This window comes from Argopecten irradians, chromosome 14, assembly GCF_041381155.1.
Source record: "Argopecten irradians isolate NY chromosome 14, Ai_NY, whole genome shotgun sequence".
NCBI lineage: Eukaryota > Metazoa > Mollusca > Bivalvia > Pectinida > Pectinidae > Argopecten > Argopecten irradians.
In genome coordinates this window covers 34,304,618-34,329,508 of record NC_091147.1, presented here as the reverse complement: position 1 = coordinate 34,329,508, position 24,891 = coordinate 34,304,618, and the positions used below count along the sequence as shown (strand labels likewise).

The window sequence follows — 24,891 nt, the reverse complement described above, 5'->3', positions numbered from 1 at the left end:
GAATTATTTTACTTATTTTAGCAAAAGTTGAAAACTCCCGACCGGCAGTATATTAACATATCTGTTATTATTCAGTAACGCTTATTGCAATTGCACTGTAAAAAAGAATACTCACAATAAGCATTTAGTGAAATATACTTGTTATTTTGTCTCCTCTGTCCACAAACTTGATTTGAAACTGATACCGCGAAATTCAGTAACCACCAAAGAAAGTTGCATAACAAAAACTCCCATAAATATATCAAAAAAGTAATAATGAAATCATAAGTCATTATCTGAATGATTTTTTTTATTTTTTTTCCTCATTAATCACATTGTATAGACAAGAAGGTATGTTTTGTCAACCAAACACGTATGAAATAAATTAATAATCATAAAATAAATTATTTCCTCTCTCACAAATATCGGCATATTTCATGAAGCAAATAATACTCTTCAGATATCCTAACCATTTTGTTTTGACTGTAATTCGATTTGACAATCACACTGAAATGTAGTTCAATTGTAATGCAATAATAGACTGCGAATCAACAACAGCAACATAGCGTTAGAATAAAAATAATCGAAAAATTATAATAAGTCATGATATTTAATTTCACAGAGTATTTAAATAAATGTGAATCCGCGAACAAAAGTTTGCCAATACTTCTTTTTCATAGTCTGAAGAAGTAAGAAAATAATAAAAATATTGACATTGATGCTTACAAATATTTTTCAGATTATTTGATAAAATAAATACGCTTTAATGTAGGACTCCTCTGATTTTTCAAGGGACTATATTTTCCCAAGTCAATACACAATTACTCGCATTACTCTCATAAAGGTAAAAGAAAAATGATTGTCGTTTGAAACAAAATGTAGAAATGCTGTCCTTATTAAAAATGTCCAAGTATAACAAAAGTAGTTCATAAGTGTTTAGCACGATAGTAATTCAATACCTCACTATAGAGTAATATAAAAAGAAATGTTTGCAACTCATCCATGATATAAAATTGGGCAAATGTTGTTCAAAATGCTGAACAAAATCAGACATCATTCTAGACTAGTATTTCCCCACAAAGCATTAGAACTTTACAAACATGACGAGTTCATATTTGTCGGACTCGATCGATCGTTGTTATCACAATGTATATTGAGTTCAATACTTTAAGACCTTAACGGCCCGAACTAACAGGTTTTTACATAAACAAACATAAGATGAAAACAAACGCATTTACCTGTTTGCACTCCCCCTCGTGTTCCTTGTCTAGTTTTCAGCTCTGATAGCTATCCTGGTCAAGTCGATGGCCATTTTGTCATTACCTTTCCCGTTATGCCAAAACAATCTCATAAGCGAAGTAAATATATTTTTAGTGTAGGGAATAGACATCCACGTGTAGGAAAACGCTCTCGATCGTGTCTGACTACAGCAAAACCCGTGAATGATTAAAGTTGCCTGACATTGTGTAAACAAGGTGACTAGCTAAGAATGACTTTTTGGTATAGTATTAAAGTTTAACATCTTATTGCAAAACAATGAATTTGAAATCATCGCTGTTGAGATATCTTGCCTAGCTATTTTTTTTATACATTACTTTGAAATAAATTCCAATTTTGCATCACAAAGGGTTAGTTTTTATCTTATTCTATATATTAGGATATTGTGGTTCTTTGATTTACCAGCGTGCTAAACACCTATGAATAGTTTTCTCATTTATACCACACCAAAATGAGCAAATAAGATGTATATGTGATACATATGTAATAAACGAGGTACAAAGGAACATGCCAAAAGAACTGTGAAAAAAATCAGTTTTTTTCTCGCAATGACATTTAAAAATGAAAACTAAATACTAAATATTGAATACTTCACATGGAGCTCTTTATAAATAATAGTTAGATAAAACTTTATTCTACAGGTACAAGGATATTGTGTTATCTTGTATTGTAAGCGTACTTATTTGAGCGCAAATGCTAAAAATGTTTTTCAAGAAGAATCAAAGATTCAATGCTGAACAAATGCGCTGTACATTATTAAGCGCTTTACTGACAACGGTAAATCGCTAATATGACATACAGTAATAATTCATAGTGGCACAAGGAAGGAACAAATTGCCCAATCCTTTGTTTACACAAGTAACTGAATAAAACCATCACTGGACTTGTCGATTTTAGACACAGACGATGATGACTTAATAGAATATCGATGATTTTACCACGTTACATATTTACATTTTAAAGCCAGAAACTAAACGCAACCTTTAGATTATGGAAAATATCGTGGCCGACAATAGATAAATACGATTTTTTTGCGACACATTCGTCGACTGAAATGATTGATTATATTTCAAACTTTTTTCAAACTCACAAAAGCAAAATAAATCATTACAAGTATAACATATGATAACACATTTAACACCTGGGACGGGATTGCATGTATATGACGTCAGAATTCTGTATTTGCATATCTTAGTGTTACCTGCCCTTCCGGTAAGGTATTGATTATCTCATGTGCTTGCAAGCGTAGCGCCATATTTTTCAGTGAAAATGACGTTTCGTTCGATTTCGTTCACAATGGATACCTAATCGCAAGGGAGGTAACTCTCTATTTTACAAATACGGCATGATAAGGTTGTGACATCATAGTTAGATTCTAAGATGCCATGTTTATATTTTACGTCGTTACTATTATGATTATGATACAATACACAATAAATGTTGCGCTCCATAACTTACTTGCCTACCAACATAAATCCAACAAAATGATATGTTTTCTTCGATAAAGAATGGTAAATTAATGATACCATTTATCTTTTTCGAGATCTTCGTGAATCAAATACCAATGGTAATGGATTTTCTACTTTTAATCTTTGTTATTCTAATGCAAATGGTTTGAGTATACTCGCTTTCCATTATTCCTTTTATTCCATTTACAAATCTTGTTTCATACACATTTAACCCTATAGCAATAGGGGACTCATTCGACACACCTCGTTTGATACGTTTTATATTGTTTGAATATCAATACATAAATATTGGTGTTTTTTTCTATTTTATTCTAGTTTCTAACTTATGTGCTTTACTAACAATCTTTACATTTTTTTTTCATTAAAAATGTGAATGGAAACTATACCCTGCATAATAAATAAAAGGGAGGCAATCCGTACTTAAAATGACTCTACATTAATATTAACATATGAGGAAACTTTTCCTTTACATACCGTAAAGACGTTGATTTTGCGATTTCACGTATTGCCAATATCATTATTGTCAAGAAATCTTCCACTGCGAAACGAAGAGGCGGTTGCAAAGTTCATGTACTTTAATTTAATTAACAAATTGTGGATTCTAATTTTATAATATTAAACATTTAATCTCCCAATTAAGACCTAATTCAAGAATTGTCGACCCGCGAAAAATATACGCTATTCGTTTTTTTATACGGAGAATGACTATAAATACTTTGGTTCATGATTCCAAAATTTGTTTTATGTTTTCTCTCATACATGTGGGTATATTTCTGGTTTATCCCATGCATTAGGCTATTGTAATCCAGGATTGTATTAGATTGACTACCCGTGTGCAATATAATACAACCTGGTGACGTTACTGCGTCAACGAAATCACTATTTGCTCTTTTACATATTAAGCTATGTTCAGAATGTTGACTGATTGTACTATAAAGAACACAAACAATAGGATTTTCATTACTATACTGTAAACACACTTACTTTCGCGGCTATTAAATTTCGCGATAAGCATTTCAAAATAACTCGCGTGGATTAGCATTTGCGAATTTAAAATTGGAATGGAAATCCCTATCAATATATATATTATGTAGATGTAAATTCGCAGATTTCATGTTTTTTGAGAATGTGCATGAATCGCAAAAATTCGCAAAACTCGAGAAAGTAAATCGCACGCAAAAGAAAGTTGGTAAACAGTATCATGCGATTTTCATGTATTGAGAATTTACTTGCAGATGCGATTTTCAAAATCATTTTAAAATCGCGGGATATCATAATTGTAAAATAGCAATACAATATTAAAGTATGAAAGAAAAAAATGCGAATATGAATGATGAGGACATTTTACCTTCGGATCACAAAATGTTCCGACAAGCATCGGGTTAAACAACATTTTGTGTAATACGTGATAAATCATACCTATCGTTAATATCTACATGATTATTTTGTTAAGTCTTTCCAGTATAATAGTTTCTACATGTATTCATGCAAATGAAATAAACATGAGGCAGTTGTAAATAACATGTGTAAGGAGTATAAATATCAGAAAAAACATATAATGCAAATCCAATAAATCAAATGCTAAAAAATGATTCAAATACAATCTGATTAAAATAACTCCATTTCATCGAAGTATACATATACATTTAGCTTTGTTGTGCTCTTTGGGTGAGAAAACTATATACACGAAAATAATTCCGACAGCTTTTTTTTTCGTCCAAAGTCAATATTCTGGTAGCAGCTATTTGATTGGTCATTTACAAAGGTCACCAGAACGTGACCCCTAATGGTATGTTATCAGATCCTCTTATCAAAGGATTTGTATTTTAATTAAATGGATTTAAATAGTATTTTCTTTTAATTGGTCACACTCATAAAATCATTATGAAATGATTTTATTTAATTAGGCCAAAGTCATCAGTAAAAATAGATACAATGCCACGTAAGTATAAATGAGATGAGAATGCTAAAGAAATATGACGTTGTAAAAAGTAAATATTGAGTTTTCGAAAATAAAAATAAAATGTTGTTATTCCTGAATCCATTCTGTTTAATGAAACCTTTCCAACACAGTTTAAAGATGCTCCACTGCTGACAAATGGTATTTTCTCACTATCAAAAACAGGAGCTGACGATTTAGTATTTTTCTTCAGTTACAAAAGTTATTTACTTTACACCATTACCACCATTGAATAGTTTGAGCTTCTAATTCTAAAGCTAAAATATCAAAAATAATTAATTGCATCCCGAAAAAATTCCGTGTCACTATATTAATACATAGAATGAAGTACTTATTGCGCATGCACCAAAAGCGAAATAAATTATTTTATATTATTTGTTGTGTTAATTAGACATATATATACACGATTAAACACCAATTATTGTTCAAATGATGAATGCCATTTATGCTCTGTCGGCGGTGGAACATCTTTAAAGGGACTATTTGGTGAGGCTATTTCTGTTCCATAACCATGAAGCAAAATAGTATGTATATGGTAAAATATAGTACCATCAAAACTCCAAATCGTATAGCTACGTAATGTATATGACTTAGAAGTCTACATTATACCCATGCAGTTGTCACAAAATGTAATTAATGTCACCAAGAAATTGATAAGATTTTTTCGCAAGAAATATCATATATCTAAAATAGTCCAAATGCTACTATATAACCAATTGACCAATTTAGCATTGACTCTACAGTTGAATCAATGGACATTTGCGGGCGAATCATATTAATATGAACTACTCCAACTTCCATTAGTACTGGTTTGTTAATGATATGTATGTAAATTCCAATGCACTCTTGAACAAATGCTCTCTTTAAAATATACATCCAGTCAATATGGCGTCTTTCAAAAACGTGACATTAGAAAATGAAGAAAAACACGCATGAAAAGAAACAAAACGTCTATGGGTCTTGAAGGTCATCTGGCAATTTATACAATACAGACGTATACATTAAGAAATAAAACACATTTTTGGATAAAATACAGAAGTCGAAATGGGATGAAAATTGAAAATATTGTATACTAATTTGAAAGAATTCTTCAATAAAGATAGTTTCTTATATATCTTATCAAGAAGGTTAATATCATTCAAGTAAATACGTTTTAAAAACTTCAACTAGCTACATATCTTGCTAAAATAATGCGGAAGGCGGATTGAAAACGACGACGGACGATACAGGTCGGCTTCCGGTCAAATGATTACAAATATAACCCTTATGGACAAAGTTATACAAATTCATAACTATAAAAATCATATACACACCATATCGGTCCAAACGCACACGCAATATTCATTCAGTCCTATGATGCAGTAAACTTTGAAAAAATATGGATAAATAATTAAGCTCGAATATTTGTGTCATATAAGATTTATCTCCCTTTCATCACCAACTACACGTATTCTCACCACATACTCAAATCAGTATTCACAAGTTAAGATATTTAAAATGATAAGCAGGTATTTCTGTCGTATGTTAACCATTCATTTGATTTAATGTTATTTTACAATCAAATTGAATGGACTATATGTTTCTATTGTTAAAATTGGTACTGTGCATTATCTCCCTTTCAACGTAAATTGTTAAAGCGCGGTGCCAAGCAGTGGACACTCGGATTTGATAAGAAAAATACGTTACAGGGCAATCATATGGCTTCCAAATATCGTAGGATAAAATGTTTAGCTCACAACACTTTGCAGGAAGATGTTAAGGTACTCAGCAAATTAAAATTAATTTTAAACAGCTTTCAAATATATTTTCCAAATAGAATTATACTTTAAAACGTTTTTAAACAATAAGGAGACGAGAGGTCTTATGGCATTCAAAGCAATGTATACCAGTCAATGAGAATCATGATGATGAGCTTTCACAACCTTTTACAAGTTTCATATCATATAGACATCCTTGCTTACACAGAATTATTATCAGTTCTATTGTTGCTAAATCATCTCTGGACATCATACACTAGTTCTTTGACACTCATATTCTGTATTTTCATTTTACAGACTTATCTGCCCTTGCGATAATTAACTTATTGTGACGTCATGTGTTACGAGTATAACGCCATACATTTCAGAGAAAACAACGTAATTTCCCTCACAAAACAATGACGTCACAATGGATACCACCTCGGAAGAGATGTAACATTATTTTTTTCCGGAAGAACCATAACATGAAAATACTAGTAATATGAATTTATAATAGATGAGTTTAAAGACTTCAATTCTAAGAATGGTAATTTTTAATCCACACTATCCATTCTTGTATACAACGTGAATCTCAGTCGTACACGATTCGAATTAAACTACTGAGCGCTTATCGAGCAGCACTAATAATTCCAATCTGAAAAATATGTTGCATTTTCACAATAATCAAATTTGAATTACGTTATAACTAGCGTAGGAGGAATGATCTAATTTAAGTTGGTACATAAACACATGCTTTGATTTAATGTGTGGTAATTAGTACTAATGCACGTGTGAAGAACAACATTATTTCATTTACTGACATAAAAATTAACTCCAAACTGGAACATTTGCATTGTCATCTATCCACGATCTATGGAACTCTATCTTCGTCACTAATGACGTCATACTATGTGACGTAGACTCAGTAAAACCGCAACTCCGACGAGGAACTCGGAATACAACGGACGGATTGAGGCTGAAAATGAAGAGAGGTTTCATTGTAAGTAAGATTTGTATCCATCAGACATCTCAATGATTTTATAAAATGAACTTAAGATAACTAACGCGTGTAACCGTCAATATATACTTGGGGAGTGGAAATGGAACGTGTATTTTTTTGTCATTTGAAAAAGAAAATCCGGATAAATGGAAATGGAACGTGTATTTTTTTGTCATTTGAAAAAGAAAATCCGGATAAATTCAAATGACATGTTAAGTTAACAATAATATATCACTCGTTTTAAAATAAGTTTCAAATGCAAGAAAATCATATATTTTCAATACTTTGGATCAGGAAATATTTACTTTGTAAATTTGAAATAGCTTACAACGTGTAACCCGTATGTTGTTTTTAATCAACGTATTTTTGGTCTGTTATCAAAAGTTTACTCAAAGAAGAATAAGGTTATCATAAAACTCACATATAATAGCGTGATAGACCATACTTACATGAATCCTGTTTTTCACAATAAGACTGCCAATTGTCAGGGCATATCAGAGAACCTAAAAAAGAAATAAACCCACAGATGTTATGTGTTTCAAAAAACATGTCAGATATCAGACGACTTTATGATTTCATTAAATCATTCATCCCTGAAATTCAAATGTGGATTTTATATACAAATATATTCAAAATGCATCGGAGTGTTTAACAAATTATTGATTAATTTAATTCAATAATATAATGACTTTGATATTCATCACCGGTTGAAATTTCCGTACATTTCTAATTTCGAGGAAATCAAGTTGACTGCGAATATATTGAAATTTCATTCTACAACGTACGAAAAAGCTACATATCACATTTAAGATTGTCTAGCCCACGTTGTTGTAACATCAATTTGTATGTCTTTCTTTTTTGATGTAACTATTATGCATTCGTGCTCATCCTCTGCTGCGGTCTGGTAATTTGGACCACGCAATCAACGTCTTTGACGTGCTTGATTCGCTCTTGCTATTTAGCGTAAATTTGAACATGGCCAAGTTCTAAAGGGCGTATAATGTAATATCTCGAACCTGGCGATATAATCAGCTCTAACTGAACTGTCGGGATATTAGTTGAAACCATAATTCGTCATAAATAGATTGGTGAAATTAAATTATGTAATATGTATATATCGCTTCAGGGAATAATACAATCATCACAATCATAGTATTCAATGATTTGCTGACAAAAATAAGTATGATGAAAACTCACGCTACGACACTGTCTCATCAGAAGTATGTATCCACATTTCCAAACACCAAAGTGCAGTTCTATTCCTTAAATATATACTTAAGAAAAAGAATCTGTCACATAGTGAAATGTAGCATTCTGATCGATTCTGCGTTTTCCACTAATCGTGACAAACTTCAAAATGCTTTTACATCGGAAGAGTAATAGCATTCCTAAATTTCACGGGACCGTAAACATGGAAATTAAGAGCTTAACATTTGTCCTTTTGGATAATTACTCCGAAATAAATCCGAAGAACGTTAGAGTATTATTCATTGCTGATTAAGACGGACATATAAGCCTAGTGTTTATTTAACATTTACTGTTCCGGAGAGGTTCTACACGGCACCGAACCGTTTCAAACTCATTACCTTCACCATACTTTGCATTGCATACAAGGGCCCCAGGGATCCATTAGGACACATAAAATCGGTAATAAAGCATTTGTATTCAGGAACCATTGCAGAGAAGAAGTAAATTTTAAAGCCTCCACTGATTTTATTTAAATTATCCAGAATAGGAAAACACATACCGTTGGAAGACATTAGAGTGATTAAGTTGCTATAGCAACCATCGACATTATTATGTACCAAATAGCACGATGTGCAATTTGTTTACAAATTTTTACGCGTGATCTTTATTTGAATTTTTTTTTCTAATTGCTTATTTTTCTAAAGTATTTTGACAACGTAAACTTTAAAGGGTATTTTGAAATATCATTCACGCTCATTCAGCATGTAAAGTACCATGCTTATTGAGTTCCAATGAGAACTCCAATTAAAATAAGAAAAACAGAAGCTAAAAATATATCGGAAGATATTCTTGAACGTCGCTATGAAAGAGGAATTATACATGTATCAAACCTCATATGATCACTTTATGATAAAGCGACAGATTATGATTCACTGTTAGACTAGACATAAATTTTGCTCGAAGATGTTATGAAACTGATGAATGAAGGATAGTGGCAGTGGTTAGATGACACATTAGTAGCGCCACTGCTGAGATTATGTAGAAGGAAGAGAAAAAAGAGAATCGTGGACAAGTACGAGGAGGACTTGGAACAGAAGAGTAGAGGAGGAAAGAGAACGAATAAGGGGAGGGGTAGGAACAGGAGGCGTAGGAAAAGGAGGAGGTGTAGAAGAGGAACAAGATTAACAAGAAAAAAAGCGCAGTCTTCATTGTTATCAAGTCAACTTACAATTTACTGAACACGGCATTGAGCTGCTGGAAATACCAGAGCAAGTCACACCACCAAACTGTGGCGCTGGGTTGTCGCAGGTTCGTGTCCGCAACCTCTGGCCATCTCCACATCTTTTGTCAGCCTTATTTAAGTTGGTGCAATCTGAATATTCAGACCAATTTCCCCAGTTGCCATCAACTGTACCAAAATATTACATATATAAGTACATATCTACTCAATAAAAATGTTATTCTGAAATACCACATATTTCTTAGTGGCAAGTAATCATTAGATTTTAGGATAATCTGATATAGATTGTATAACGTACATGATACAACATTATCGTAAGTGTACATAATATTAATAATGTCTGGTATCTCGTGTGTGAGAAAATATGGCAATGGGTTAGTTATTTTTACATAGCTGTGTAATTGTAATGTTCATGACAATCCAGTATTGGAAAAATTTAATTTGATAATTGTACCTTTTTGTAATATTTATTGTCACCTACATAGATATACATTGCTCCTTCAACAAAATGTATATAAGTTGAATTAGTCTCAACCTAGTAATGTGTTGTCTAATGTTGCGATACGGTGCATGATTTCTATCCCTATTGAATACATGTATATTATATCAAATAAACGTCATCGTATAGTTACAGTGATATTTTTTACCATTACTCTAGCTGCCTAATAAGCAAAACCGAGTTTATTGCTTAAGTATATAGTGATAGTTTGACGAGAAAAATATCCTTAAACAGATGGTAAGCAAATGAACTTCGTCAACCTTATAAACGTACTTATATTTGCGTAACTAAATATTGGCATAAAATTTATGTTGAATAGATTAGCGATGTGATGATTGCGTAAACTCGCGATAACTGCTATGAGTACGGCATACAGAAAGTGCAATAAGCGCAATCATACTTTTGCGCAAAAGGAGCGAAAATGTTATTACTGATAGAATACATATTAACTTAACCTGAGGTGACTTCATTGATTATTAATATATATATATATATACTGTTTACTTACATATTGAGCGTTTTGTCCAGTTTATGATTATATAATGTAAATTTTCATTTATGTTCACTAGAAATAAGTTTGATTAATGATAAGTTTATAATACCTTTCAATTTCTTCATTCTGTCGTGTCATTCTTTAACGAGTTTGTTCAAATGGGCATTCTTGTACATTTTTATGCAGATTTATTGTATTGCTATTCTTAAATTTTTGTACAGCTCAAATGTTATAAGGAAATCGAAATGTTTCAAGTAACTTTAGTCAAGGCGATGTGGCACCTTTACTTTTTCCTTTTTGTAACTACAGAACCCATCGTTGTTGAATACATATACAGTGAACCATCGATAATCCGAACACTTGCGTTCCTTGCCAAAACCATCCGGATTGCTAATTTTTCGGATGTCGGATTCAGTTTAACCAAATATTTTCTCCGATATTTCCGTACCGATTGTGAGTTTCCCGGACTATCGGCGTCCGGATTATCGCGGGTCCACTTTATGATGTGTAGAAAAGTAATATTCTGTGTCATGACAGTAGAGCACAATGTGTTCAAGACTTGACAAATATTCCATAGTCAACCAGTTTAGCAAATTATAAAAGAAAACAAAATAAATTAATTCAAGATCTCAAAATCAAGTTATAATTAGGTATTAGCGTTCTACGAAGCAAAGACGACACAACGTACACACTGTTAGGACAAATTGTAAGTAAAAAGGTCAAATAACTAATGTCAAAAAGTGTAAAAATGACAACACGACATACAAAGCAAGTGATTTCAATTGATATCATATGTATACATATATATATATATATATACAGTGGACCCTCGGTAATCCAAACACTTGTGTTTCTTGCCTAAACCATCCGGATTATTTATTTTCCGGATGTCGGATTCAGCGTACGTAGTCAATAATCAATAACCGATCTTTCCGTCCAAATTGTGAGTTTCCGGAGTATCGGCGTCAGGATTATCGCGGGTCCACTGTTTATTTTTCAATTATTTATGTCATCTATCTCAAATTTGGCATGCCTGTTGTTCACAAATATATTACTTATTGGAATTTTCATCAAACTGAACCGACGTCATACAATGTTTAAAAGGAACAAAAATAAGATTCTGACTGGTTTAGACTTATTATGAATATATATTGTATATATGAGCCTGGTTGTGTATTTGAAATACATCTTGGATTTAAAAATAATATTTATGTGGTTCGCCGAATATTTGAAAGTAATTTATTATTACAAAGATTATCAAAAATTATTCTGTGACTGGTTTTGGTATTTTGCAACCTTGAAAATGTTACAAAAAATGAATGAAAATTCTAATGATCGAGCTATATGAAGTCTTGATAAGTTAACTTATAATACGTAATAAAAACAATTCTAGCAACAGTTTTATGTCGCTTACTTGGACAATTTATTTCATTGCACGTTTCTATTTCGTAAAAGTCCCCAGTGCAATTACTTCCGCCCCATTCCGGAAGTGGATTGTCGCATGCACGTGTTCGAGTATGGTTTCCGCCTTCACAGCTAGCTGAACATTGTCCCCAGACTGACCATTCGCCGAATCCCCCGTTCACTGTAATTTAACAAATATATAAATAAACATCATCATTGGGAATAACATGATTAACAAGAAATATTTAAAACAATACAATATAATATTCCATCCATTCGTCAAAGTGTCTGCCGATCAGTCCATCCACCCACCAAAACCAACATCCATACATTGATCGATCCATCTATCCACCCATCCATCCACTCAACACATTCATTCATCCATGCATAAAACCACTAAACGGATCCATCCATCCATCCATCCATGAAGCAACCCAACCATCTTTACCTCTCCATTCCTCCCTGCACCCATCTACCCTCCCTCCCCTCATTAACCCGTCCATCCATCCAACGACATCCATCCACCCATCCATTAACCAACTAATCTCTAACCTCCTCTATTTTTTGTTTCACCCAACCGCAATCCCTCCATTTACCCATCCATTCAACCCACCATTCCTCCCTCCCTCTATCCATCTTTAAACGAACCGATCATCCACTCATCCACCAATCCACCAATCCACAATCCCACCACCTATCTATTCATCCGACCATTCACTTATCCATCCATCATTTGCTTACCTGGTGGACACGATGTGTTCGTATTACAACTGCTAGTATCATACTCGTCCCCCGGACAAGTCTGTCCACCATATTGCGGTTCAGGGTTGTTACAACTCCGATTCCTGGTCTGTAAGCCACCGTTACACGATACTGAACATTCACTCCAGTTTCCCCAGTCGGACCAAGCCCCATCAACTTTCAAGAAACAAAAACAATAAATTTATGAGATAAGTCAACTGTCATTAACAGGAACACAGGATATGCTAAAGGGAAACTACTCCAGAAAACGACTTAATTTCGCTGTCAAAATAATGATGTCAAAATGGATATCTAAACCCGCAAGGGAGGTAACTCTACAATATACAAAGACGGAATTTCCGCAGGGATTATTTTAGAGACATTTTATTCCCCTAGGAAAACGCGACATGAGTCAGTAATAAATGACCTATTGATCATTGCTATGTGAAGACTCTCTGATGTCAGTCACCTGTGTTACATTCCTCAGAAAGTGCATCGCTACACTGTTAATCTTCATCTTGAAGATTGACTGATCAACCTGAACCAAAAAACATTACGGTAAAGTACACGAAGACTGGCACATTTTCCTTAAACGCATTTTTATACGAATATCATCAAAGACACTTTGTCAAATGTGAGTTGAAATGCCTTAAGAGATTTCCAGGGAAATCCGTCGACAGCATTTCAGCATGGGAAATATTTCCAAATAAATAGTTCACCATAGTAAATAATGCATTTTTTCCCATTCTGATGGATTGAATGAGGTCAACAACACAGTTTACGTTCTCTATATATCTTCATCGCAGGACTGTTTAATGCTCGCAACATTTTCCTGTCATCCGTATGAATGTACTAAATGATTTATATCCGGAATCCAAATTACATGACATACGTTTAATGATGATGCGTGCACTTTGTTTGCGACGATAAAAGTTACAAGAATATTCATTTGACGGTCTCATCATATAACAAGATACCATATGCACCTCAGTGATATTATAACGACAAATCGCGATGATGAGTTCCAAAAACCTAAGAACATGGCAACTCGAAAATATAAAAATCATCCCACGCAATTTAAAGTTATGTACAGAAGTGGTTTGTCACTTAATTTATCAAACGACTTAACGTTACTTAATGAGGAGACCATAATTACACATTCTTCATTCACTGGCTCGACTGTTCTTAAAGCCCTGAATAAATATAAATAAAAAAATGCAAAAAGAAATCACATCATACATTTAACAAGTTAAATACATCACGCTACAAGGCCATTCAGAGGTGACCTTTGGTTTGTAAGGGACCAATGTGTTGCAAAAGATTTTTAATTTTGAGCTATGCTATCCTTTTTAGCTACATGTAGTAAATGTTGTTTTATTTTGTTTTGACTACACTTATTCCGACATGTCTACCCAAAGACAACTCAAGGCAAACTGATCGTCTTCAATACTGGCAGATTCCATTGTTTATTTTTGTGTGATCGTGAGTTTTATTCTCATGTGCTGTATGTGTTTGTACAGAGATTAACAATTAAACCTATTACGAATGAGATACATGTACATTATACAAACGCAGGTACATAGTCTGTTTCACACACACAAAAAAAGATATGTAATACCCTATAAGTAATTTATTATGTCAGGAAAAAGAAATGAAATAGAACGATAGTCTGATCCGCGAAAATTTAATCTCCGCGAACTTGTTTTGAAGAGGAAATTAAGTAGCCGCGAATAAAAGTTGGTTTGCATTATGCTGTGGCCAGATGCTAGGTACTTAGTGTTGGGCGATTTGTCTACATCCACGAAAATCAAAACTATTATGTCTCCTGAAATTCATTTCCAATATTCTTGAAGCAGCAGTTTGATTGGCCAATTTGAAAGGTCACAAGAACATGACCCCTTGTACAATGTACGTGTGTGTCCTGACAACTAAAACCTTTGAAATTGTTTTACCAGCAAACATAATTGGAATAATGACTAAGTAAAATACAATGAATATATTGGAAAAACTGCAAACGCTTTTTGTCATGATGAACCAATTCCTAATATCAAATGGTTGTGCTAACAAATGTACTTCAAAAAAGATATTAAAAGACAAAAAGTAAATTATCTGAAGTTTGTGTAAAAGGCTGAATAGATTTCATAAAATCTTAAAAGGGAATAGACAATTAAGAGATCATATGCAATGCTGATTGGATTTGATACATTTTACAAATAATGATTTCCCAAAATTATTCGTTTCCTTCACCAGCCCCCTCTGATGGCATCACATTTACGAGGACCATTACGGAAACTCGTCTTGATTAAATCAATCAATACAGAAGCCATTATCACGTGGTGGAAATCAGAACAGACAGATACATCTGGTTCTCATCCGACCGGATTACTAGCGAATTAAAAACAACATTTCATCCAACTTGTACAGGCTCATCACGACACCGACTTATCCTGGTCTGAGAAGACTTCCGGTCACTGACATGAAGGATTACCGAATCCGTCGCGTCCAAAGTTTGGACTAGAAATCTAAATGAGATATGTGGAAGATGTTCCTGTGGCTTCCAACTGTGATTATACATAAGATACATTGAGCATTTCGTCTTGTGTTGGAAGCCATTTTTTCATATGTCCAATTTTCTGAGATATTTGATCAAAACGTATTAAATCGTATTATTGGGCACAGACATATTTTGTTAAATGAACCAACTATTACGCTCAGGTTTAAATGCAAAACTATATAAAGTAACTACATTTTGAATGCTTCACAAATAAGGATAAATTTATTGAATTATGAAATCTTTATTTGTCCATTCTTGACAATTATGTTCATGTCCTAGTAGCATGTCTAACCTACATTGCTTTACTGCAGTGTCTGCCTTGCATACGTTACTATATTTATTTGTACGAATGAACTGTAAACCCCTTAAAATCAATAAATTGTTTGATTTGATTTTGAAATAACGTGTGTATTGAACTCCTTTGTAACAATAAACTAAGTCTATATCTTTTACTTCAGATTCTCTTAGACTAGTAAACTGCCGAGAGAAACTTGGCTAATCTTTATTTTTTTATTTCTTTGCAAATTTGTTTTTGTTGACACAAGCGCGCGATACGAACAAAACTAATTCTAAATCCTCGTAAGGGATATTACATTTTTGAAGTGTTCTTTAATTACTAGTAAAACTGCAAATTTGAGAATAATGACCTCATCTATAATCAAATTTCTGAACGATTAGATAAAAAAATTGTGAGTTTGACCGAATTCACAACATAAGAGTAATTTGTTTTCAATACAATCTTAATAACGTAAACAATGCCAAGGCTCTGCTGGCTCTTCCACAGAGCAGTCACTGAAAATATATCCCATTTGCGTAACACCCCATGGGAACATTCGCCGGTGCTGCCATTTTGACAACGACAACTTACAAATTAATGCTTTAAAATCACAGCTCTATACTTGACTAATTGACAGCCGTGAAATTGTAACTGTGGAAAGCTGTTATGCGTTATCAGCAGAACTAACGTTAATCTGTTGAAAAAAGACCACATTGGAAATGGAAATTGCAATTGGTGGTTTTTTTTCACATTTTCGTAATTTACGTTTTCGTTATTCTTTGTTATCTATTTGAGCGTAAAATGTGAGAAATATGTCGTTTTTCCGTGGAATGTATCAACTAGATAAAGAAGTGATCTCCATTGGCTTTGTTTCTAGCGTTAGATCAACACATTATTATCGTTATGTAGTTTTTTAAATCGCTAAACAATAGAAATATAAAAAGATAAAGTTGAGATTATGGATACCGTAAATATCTTTCAACTTTGAAAATGGATAATGACAATCCGAAATCGTTGAAGATTTTCATCAGGTTTAACTGGTTCGTGCTTGTCACTGGACGGAACGGTTACCCTTTTTGTGAAAGGTTTTAAAGCAACCATGGAAATACAGCAGCAAAAGTAATTTTCTATAATCTTTGCAATTCTCCTCAACTATATCCCCGATACTCCAGAGATTCCGATCACTTACGATCTCTACACCTCTGGAGTATCTAATAAAAAAGCTGAAGGCAGCTACGTGGTAAAAATCTGAATCAATCACAGGCCAGCAAAAAAATGACTAAAAAGAAGACTACAGAGAGAGCGACGCCCAACTTCAAAGTCACACAGTCAATCACAGTGTACCGTTATAAGGCTTTTTGAAGTGCATCAAAGGACTAAATTACCTGTTCTCTTCACTTGTCTCAATATTTACTATGAAATATTCCAGGGGTGTAGAGATTCTAAGTGATCGGAACCCCTGGAGAATCGAAGATACCTTAACTCTAACTGTCCATGTTCATCAGATCAGCTTTAGCTTATTTAGGGAAATAATCATATTGTAAGCGTTCATATGTCAACAACACCCAGAATCGCACAAGACCTTGTTTTAACAAAGTGGGGTAAGAGTCAGGATATAAATAAACTGTGTTACCCTTCCCGCGAGAATGTTTGGGGCCAAATCTGGTTAATACCATGAACTCTATGACATTTCAAACAATTTCACAAAGAAATTCCATAGAAATAACGCGATTTATTTATTTGTTTATTCAAACACGTTACATCAAAATAGTCATAAATATTGCGAGGGGGGGCATTTTCATACGAAGATCATTAAATAATCAGGAAAAAAACATATTTTTGTTCCATTATCCTCAATTTGTTTTATTTGGTCATGTCTAAAATGTTACAATAAAAACAATAAAGTAAAACAGGTTTGTTGCTATAAACAGTACTCACTTGGACAAGGCTGATCATTACAAGTTTCTTCCTCCGTGTCGTTTCCAGGGCAACTGGCACCGCCATATTGAGGTGCAGGACTATCACAGCCACGTGATCGGTTGCGTAGACCGCCTGCGCATTCCATTGTACAGTTTGACCAGTCTGTCCACGTTGACCACTGACCATCGACTTATTTGAAACAAAAAGAAAGAACACTATTAAGATTTTTGCGTACAAATTAAACGAAAGTCTTTAAACTAATTTAGTGGAAAGATACACAAATAAAACCATATCTGTCTGCTAAAACGTTATTAAGTGACATAGATATCCTTAATAAAAGTAAATAACAATTCAGGTCGTTATATTTTTGTCTTGCAAAATAGTTTTATTTAAGATATAGATTAAGAGGTATATCTATGTTATATTTTGTATAATTAATTCGAAATGATTTAGAGATTTAAATTACTTTCATTTTTTCACCAAATCAATAAAGCTTGGAAAAACGTACTTGGACAATTTTGTGTGTTGCAGATCTCTGCTTCAGACGAGTTTCCGATACAACTACCAGCGCCCTCTGCCGGAGGGTTATCACATAGCCTCGTTCTGTTTATGAAACCTCCGCCACACGTGACTGAGCACTCAGTCCAGTTCGACCATACTGACCAACCACCCATCCCTGCAATGTGACCAGAAGTTGAAACGTCTTGGATCCTTAGAAAAAGCAATAAGGAGTTTATGAAACCTGATCAAAATGCAAATTTCTCTCGCCATTCAATTCAGCAATGAATGCACACCATTGCAGGATGTGAAATTGGCCATTACAAGGGGGAAATCTGGAAATGGATTTCTGGAATTGAAACAATTTTATTCACGCACAAGACACTATGAAAGGATTGAATGGTCAATAATTTATTTTGAATGGGAAAATAGAAATAAATATTCAACAGGAAGTATGATACGATATGCACTGGAAGGTATGAAAAAGAAAAAAAAAGATATCATTTGAATATTAAACCCACCGTTACAAACTTTATCATTAAAAGTATTAAATCAAGTGTATATTTATCATCAAGCGAACCATTGTAACATGATGGATTGTATGGAACGCTGCATTCATCATTTGAAAGTTATTTTGTGATACACTTTGCATCAGAAACACAAGTCATCACTGTTGCTAAAAGAAATGTAACACCTTGTATATGTTGAATCTTAAATACACGTTTAAAATATACATTAGCCACGTATTATGAGCCTCTATTAATAAAAGTATCCAAATACGTAAAATTTTGAACAAATATATTTTCTGATGTAATCGCTTCAAATATCATTTAACAGAGAGTTACATTTTATAGTATTTGTTCTTCATTGATACGAATTTAAAATTTTTGCTAGTCATGCTTTTGTAGCAATATAAATGAAATATGAATATGACATTTTAGTATTGATACTGTAGCGCATGCTGGTAGCGATCGGTGATTAACAGGATTACCTCCCCTTACAGTTACTTCACTGAAACGTTGATACAGAGGTTGCCTCGCTGTATTACGATAGAATGTTATTGAATCTATTTTTAAGTCTTATTTAAATAGCTCTTTTGCTGCATAGCTTGTTATTCTATGAAAAAAAAATCATATTTCAATCAAATGTTTTGAAGTAAAGAAAAGTCATCCTGCCGCATTCCATTCACCAAGCATGCAACATTGTATCATTGGAATATAATAGCAGTAAATATGTTGCATGGTTAATATATATAACTCAACATGCAATACATACGATGTAAATTAAGCTTATGTGTTAATGAAATGAAACTAAAGATGCTTTGTTATGTAACTAAAGTTCAATTCAATACATGCAGCCTGGTTGACAAAGGAATACCATTTCAACTACTACCAGAAAAGGTAAGATATCAATACAATAATCGTAATCGCTACGCCAGACAGTTTCAGAAAAGATTAACCATTTAAACTATTTCTGATTCTTTCCAAAAGTGTATAATATATTGTGATCATAATATATTTCTGTGAAGGATTTTGAAACACCTAATATGAACTTAGTAATTATATACTAACTAGATTCCAACCTGGTATTATGATCTATACGTTTATATTAGCTTGATTACATAATTTCTTTGTTAAGCATTTTAAAACTACATTTTTGAAATCATTATCTAACTCCAAATGTTATAACTTTACACACATGTATGTGCATTTGCATGTTTAGATATTGCAATCCATGAAGATTATTTTGTTTTATTAGCAATACTAGTAATCTACTAGAATGATAACTCAGACATTTTACGTAATATGTAAGTAACATATAAACTAAAGTAAATGTTATTTCTATCGTAGCATAGGATCTCGATTGAACGCCATTAGATGACGTCATTATAAACCTACGGTCTGTGCAAGAAGCACCGTAGTATCCATTGACACAGTGACACACGTGTTGCCCGCCAACTTCTTCGCATCGTCCACCATTTTCACATGGACTGGTAGTGCATTCCGCCATATCTGTGACGAGAAGAAATGTCATTTATTGTCATCTTTATTAAACATACTGTACCACATGAATTATTCGTGGATTTTTTTATTCGTGGTTTGTTGAGTTTAAATAATTTCATAGATACAAATATTTGTGGTTAGCCGATGAATCAACAACACATTTCTACACAACAAAAATTTCATGTGATACAGTAATTCACAATGAGCACATCGAAGTGATTTCATATTTCAAAACATTCCTCATGATGATGAATGGGCAACAAATTCAATACAAAGGATATTAAGACATAGGTTGTTTTTTTCATTTCCATTACTCAAACGTGATTTAATTATATTTTAGGACAAACTTCATTTCTAGATTTAAATAAATTGGTCAGTTAAATGTAATTGAAATTGTAAACTTCGATTAGGACTGCTCTTTTGCCTCCCTGATTAGAGCGTTTAAACGTGCTGGAAACAAAAACATTGCAAGCCAAATACAGACGGTTTTCAAATAAAATATGTGAAGGAGGGACAAAGCAGACAGCGCATTATTAAAGTCAATATTTAACGACATTTATAATATTATATTACTTTCAAGAAAAGTAAATTACGGATGCAGAGAGGATAAAAATGATCGGGTTTCACCGCCCGTCACTGTAGCAGAGCTATGTGTTCCGTCAAAGCCGCACTTGTAATGGTACGCCTGAACATAACTACCAATACCAAGTCTCCGGTTTGACCTCATAATCAAATATGGCATTATTCCTTAGGAAATTATTTCTGTCTCTTTGACGGAGAATGGTCATATAACGTCTTAGCTATACATTCATATATAGATAACGTCGTGTATACTAAATGCAACAGACGCCGACCAGTAACGTAATTGTTACAATTGTTGTGCATTGTCTGGGTAAACAAAAAATGATACTAAAATTAAAAAAAAAAATAACAACGTGTGGTGTCTCTCTTTTTTTCAGAGTTATATTTAATTACCGATCGTTGCAGCTGTGTTTTCTAACATAGATATGTAGATAGTCAAAACTATAATCATGCATGCGAAACCTACTAAAACGAATGTGAACAATGACACAACATGTTGATTTACAGGAATATATCGTTTAGAAAACGATGGATTAGAAAGATCGCAAAACCACTGAACTAGGAATAAGGAACACTTTCCGAACAGCGTTGGTATTAATGGGTAAAAACAGTTCTTCAAATTTTTATACTGCTTTTTATTTCATAAAATAGTTAATGCGCCTTAGAATGTCAAGAAATATTAGAAAGTTTTGGGCTTATTTTCATAACTTATATATGTATGTATGGAGTTATAAGAGGTAAATCGATATATCGCTTCCATTAGGAACACTTCACACTTCCTCTTAATCAATATCGACGACATGACGTGCTTTTATACATATGCTCTGGTAGTAAAAATGGAGTGTTAATTGATCATCTCAGATCAATCTTGGGATATAGCTGATTAGTACCGTTTATTGTCAGTTGAGTTATTGGGCTGATTGCATCAAATTAACATCAATCAATTTGTTTTGCAAGTGTTACATATACAAAATTGATCGTCGATTGCAACTACTGATTGAACAATGAGCCACCCAAGTAGATGAAGACAGATTACATAATAGTATAATGATATATTTCGGTTTTCACTGTTTGCGTATCCTGCCTTAAGTGCCAAGACGAAATAGCATTGTTATAGACAAGGACATTCATTTAAGATATGGAACGACAATTGCATATCTATCAACAGCAATTTAGATCTTTGATAAATGTTTCGCAACCGAATCATAGTTAAGCAAGTATATGAGGCATCGTTTGGCTATGAAGAGTAATAAATCGCTCGCCTTCGTTTTGATACTAGTAATTGGAATACGAGCTACTCTCATATCTTGACACGTACCTCAGGACATATACATTCCCCTCTAAATGTAAATGGAAGTCAATAGTGAAACTGCATAATCATCTACTGAAAACGCGGCCTTGAAAGTCCGTATGACAAATGATTCAGATTTTGAAATATTTCGGCTGTGTCATTCATCCTAAAACCGTACGTCATGTTGCAAGCAGCAACATCCTTATTGGATGTTCAGGTCATTTACTCATTGTGTTCCATGTTGACATTATCAGTCACCCACGATACTGCAGTGTGTGTTTTGTGCCTTCAGCCCTTCCACGACGCCATAGTTCATTTCTGCGCTAGGTGTGATCATTCTAGAGCTCTCCATGACAGGTTTCTGCAGAAAATCATGACTGAGTTTGGGCCCTGTGTCTTCACCACTATCATAAGCAAAAATGACATTTCATTTACCGGAACCCTTTTAGGCGAAACGGCAGGAGTCCCTTTCAACGACGATGCTGCTAGAAAGACATACCTGATGAAATCGGATCGGTTCATCTTGATCGCTTCGCGTTTATTCCATCCGTGAAAGTGACTTTGATAAAAATTCGCGCAAAAGAGTAATGGCTTACCTATTACTATTTGATTTATACTAATTGAACTTCTCTCTTTGTTCTCTTTTTATGTCGAGGAAATAAAGATTGATGATGATGATTATGTACTATTTTTGTGATGATTTTATATTACAAATCTAAGTAACGTCAAACGACTGACATTTTGATACATGCTAACTCAGGCAAAATGCTTTGTGCCTTTATAATTGCATTTTCATTCATTGATAGTTAATATTCTTAAAAGAATCACTTAATGATGTTACCCATTTAATTTGTTTAACATGCATGTATCTTAGTACATTTGCAGCTCCTGCATGTATGTAATTATATGTTAAAACATACAAATATATAAAAAAAACTAAAAAGAAATTACATTTAATCATGATCAAGAAAACTAGCAGGCATATTCGTGATCGACAACAGATATCTTGTCGCCAATGCGTTCGAGCAAGCCATAAAAAATACTCCGCAAAAGTTACAGACCCGTTGCTGATTACACTCAAAATAAAAATGACTCTTTTCGTCACGTTTGATACTATGAGCGTTTCGTGTTTTCTGGAAATGTGGCTGATCAAAGTATCAGGGTCTTACATTATGCTTCCAAACTTTGATAAATAAATAGAAGATGGTTGGTCAAATTTTCAGCATTCACTATTCTATCACCCGTATCTAAGTTTGTCCATTTAGTATTCACCTTTTAAATTAGCATTTCGCAATACATGTCGATAAGTCAACAGTTTTTGAACGTTAGAATAGTACGTTACTGACCGTTGTCGGGTCTAATAACTCATAATATATAAAATCTTAATTGTAACTAGTAGGAATCGATGACAGCTTCATTGCCGAAATATAAGTATGTATAAAGCTGAATGCATTTATAAAATTGAAAATGTCAATATGAAACATTAATTTAACTTTTTTTTAAGAAAGAGCAGGGCACGCTGGCTGCGCCGAAGCGGCCATAATGTCTAGCGGACGAACAAAAAATTTGTCAGGAAGTGATAACCAGGATACACCTGTCGATAACTAGCATATTCTATATTATCATGATAAAAAGTGTCTTGTCATTACTCTTAAGGCAAACAACATAAATAGAAAAACTAATATCTGAGAAATAGTATCCATTATACACCATTTTTGAAGTCAATGCGATGGTAGAATATATAAAGACACAGGGCGTAGCCTAAGGATACTTTTTAAGCGTTATCGACTCAATGTTTTCAAAAACAGAACCATCGAGTAGATATGCTCTTCTTGACCATGTAGCCAAATGCCAATGTAACAGAAAATCAGTGAATAATTTTTATCAGAAATGAAAATAATAATTAATAAGTACTTACCAACGTAAATAATGAATGTATCAGCCTCTACTAGATCTGAAAAGGAAAAAAACGTTGAAATGAATATCATAAAACTCTATATTGATGAACGAAAGAAAAATGTCTGAACATGTTAGATTTTTTATCTAATTTGACTTCGATAAAATACCTCTTGTTCATATGTTTTAGCCTTCCCAGTTGAAACGAATGTAGAAATCGACACATTATCTATAACCGAGAAATAGTGAATTGAACAGTGTAATTTGAAGTATAAAACGTCTTGCACTTTAACATATGTCAAGACTATGTAATGAATAAATTTCTGTCCGCATGTTTGATATGAAAATATAATACCTTTGTTTATTTTGAATTCGAATTTGGATAATCGATTTATTTATCCCTTTAAGCTCAAAACATTTTTCTCGTGTACATATTACACTATTAAGTAACCCCATGCGTTTCAAATAACATTATAGAAATGGTAAGACGCCCATTATTACAAGAAGACAGTGAACTCCGAAACCGTACAGACATTCACATTCGCAAGCCAATGCTATCGAGGAGTCGTTCTTAAATGATCTTAGATGTTAATACAAAGTTAAGTCTAATCATTTACCGTGGTTTTGCCATTCTTAGATAAGATGTAAAAGCTAATGTATACTGAAATTGATTCCCAGGGTAAATCCGCTCACTTGTCAATTTAGATTTTATTCCGAACTTTGACTATTAACATTCAATAACGAAAGGTCAGTTTGTTTAATTGTCGATAAGTGAGTCGTCAGCTGTCAGGTACGGTCATTTATAACACTGTGTTTAAAACCTCAACCTATGCGAAAGGTCGTTGCAGTTGGGATAACTCTAAATTTTAGGGAAGAGTGCAAT

General features: G+C 33.3%; 1 protein-coding gene across 1 annotated transcript in view; it reads right to left on the bottom strand.

Annotated features, from left to right (window-relative positions):
- Window positions 1-268: 268 nt before the first annotated feature.
- Window positions 269-24,891, bottom strand: part of LOC138307409 (uncharacterized) — a 130,186-nt gene continuing 105,563 nt past the window's right edge. Inside the window, exons 14-22 of the mRNA XM_069248149.1 lie at window positions 24,031-24,066; window positions 20,135-20,248; window positions 18,247-18,414; window positions 17,757-17,927; window positions 12,988-13,164; window positions 12,257-12,427; window positions 9,839-10,018; window positions 7,872-7,925; window positions 269-7,398 (exon numbers count right to left, since the gene is read on the bottom strand). Coding sequence (XP_069104250.1) covers window positions 7,325-7,398; window positions 7,872-7,925; window positions 9,839-10,018; window positions 12,257-12,427; window positions 12,988-13,164; window positions 17,757-17,927; window positions 18,247-18,414; window positions 20,135-20,248; window positions 24,031-24,066 — 1,145 coding nt within the window. The 3' untranslated portion in view covers window positions 269-7,324. The remainder of the gene's footprint in view (window positions 7,399-7,871; window positions 7,926-9,838; window positions 10,019-12,256; window positions 12,428-12,987; window positions 13,165-17,756; window positions 17,928-18,246; window positions 18,415-20,134; window positions 20,249-24,030; window positions 24,067-24,891) is intronic.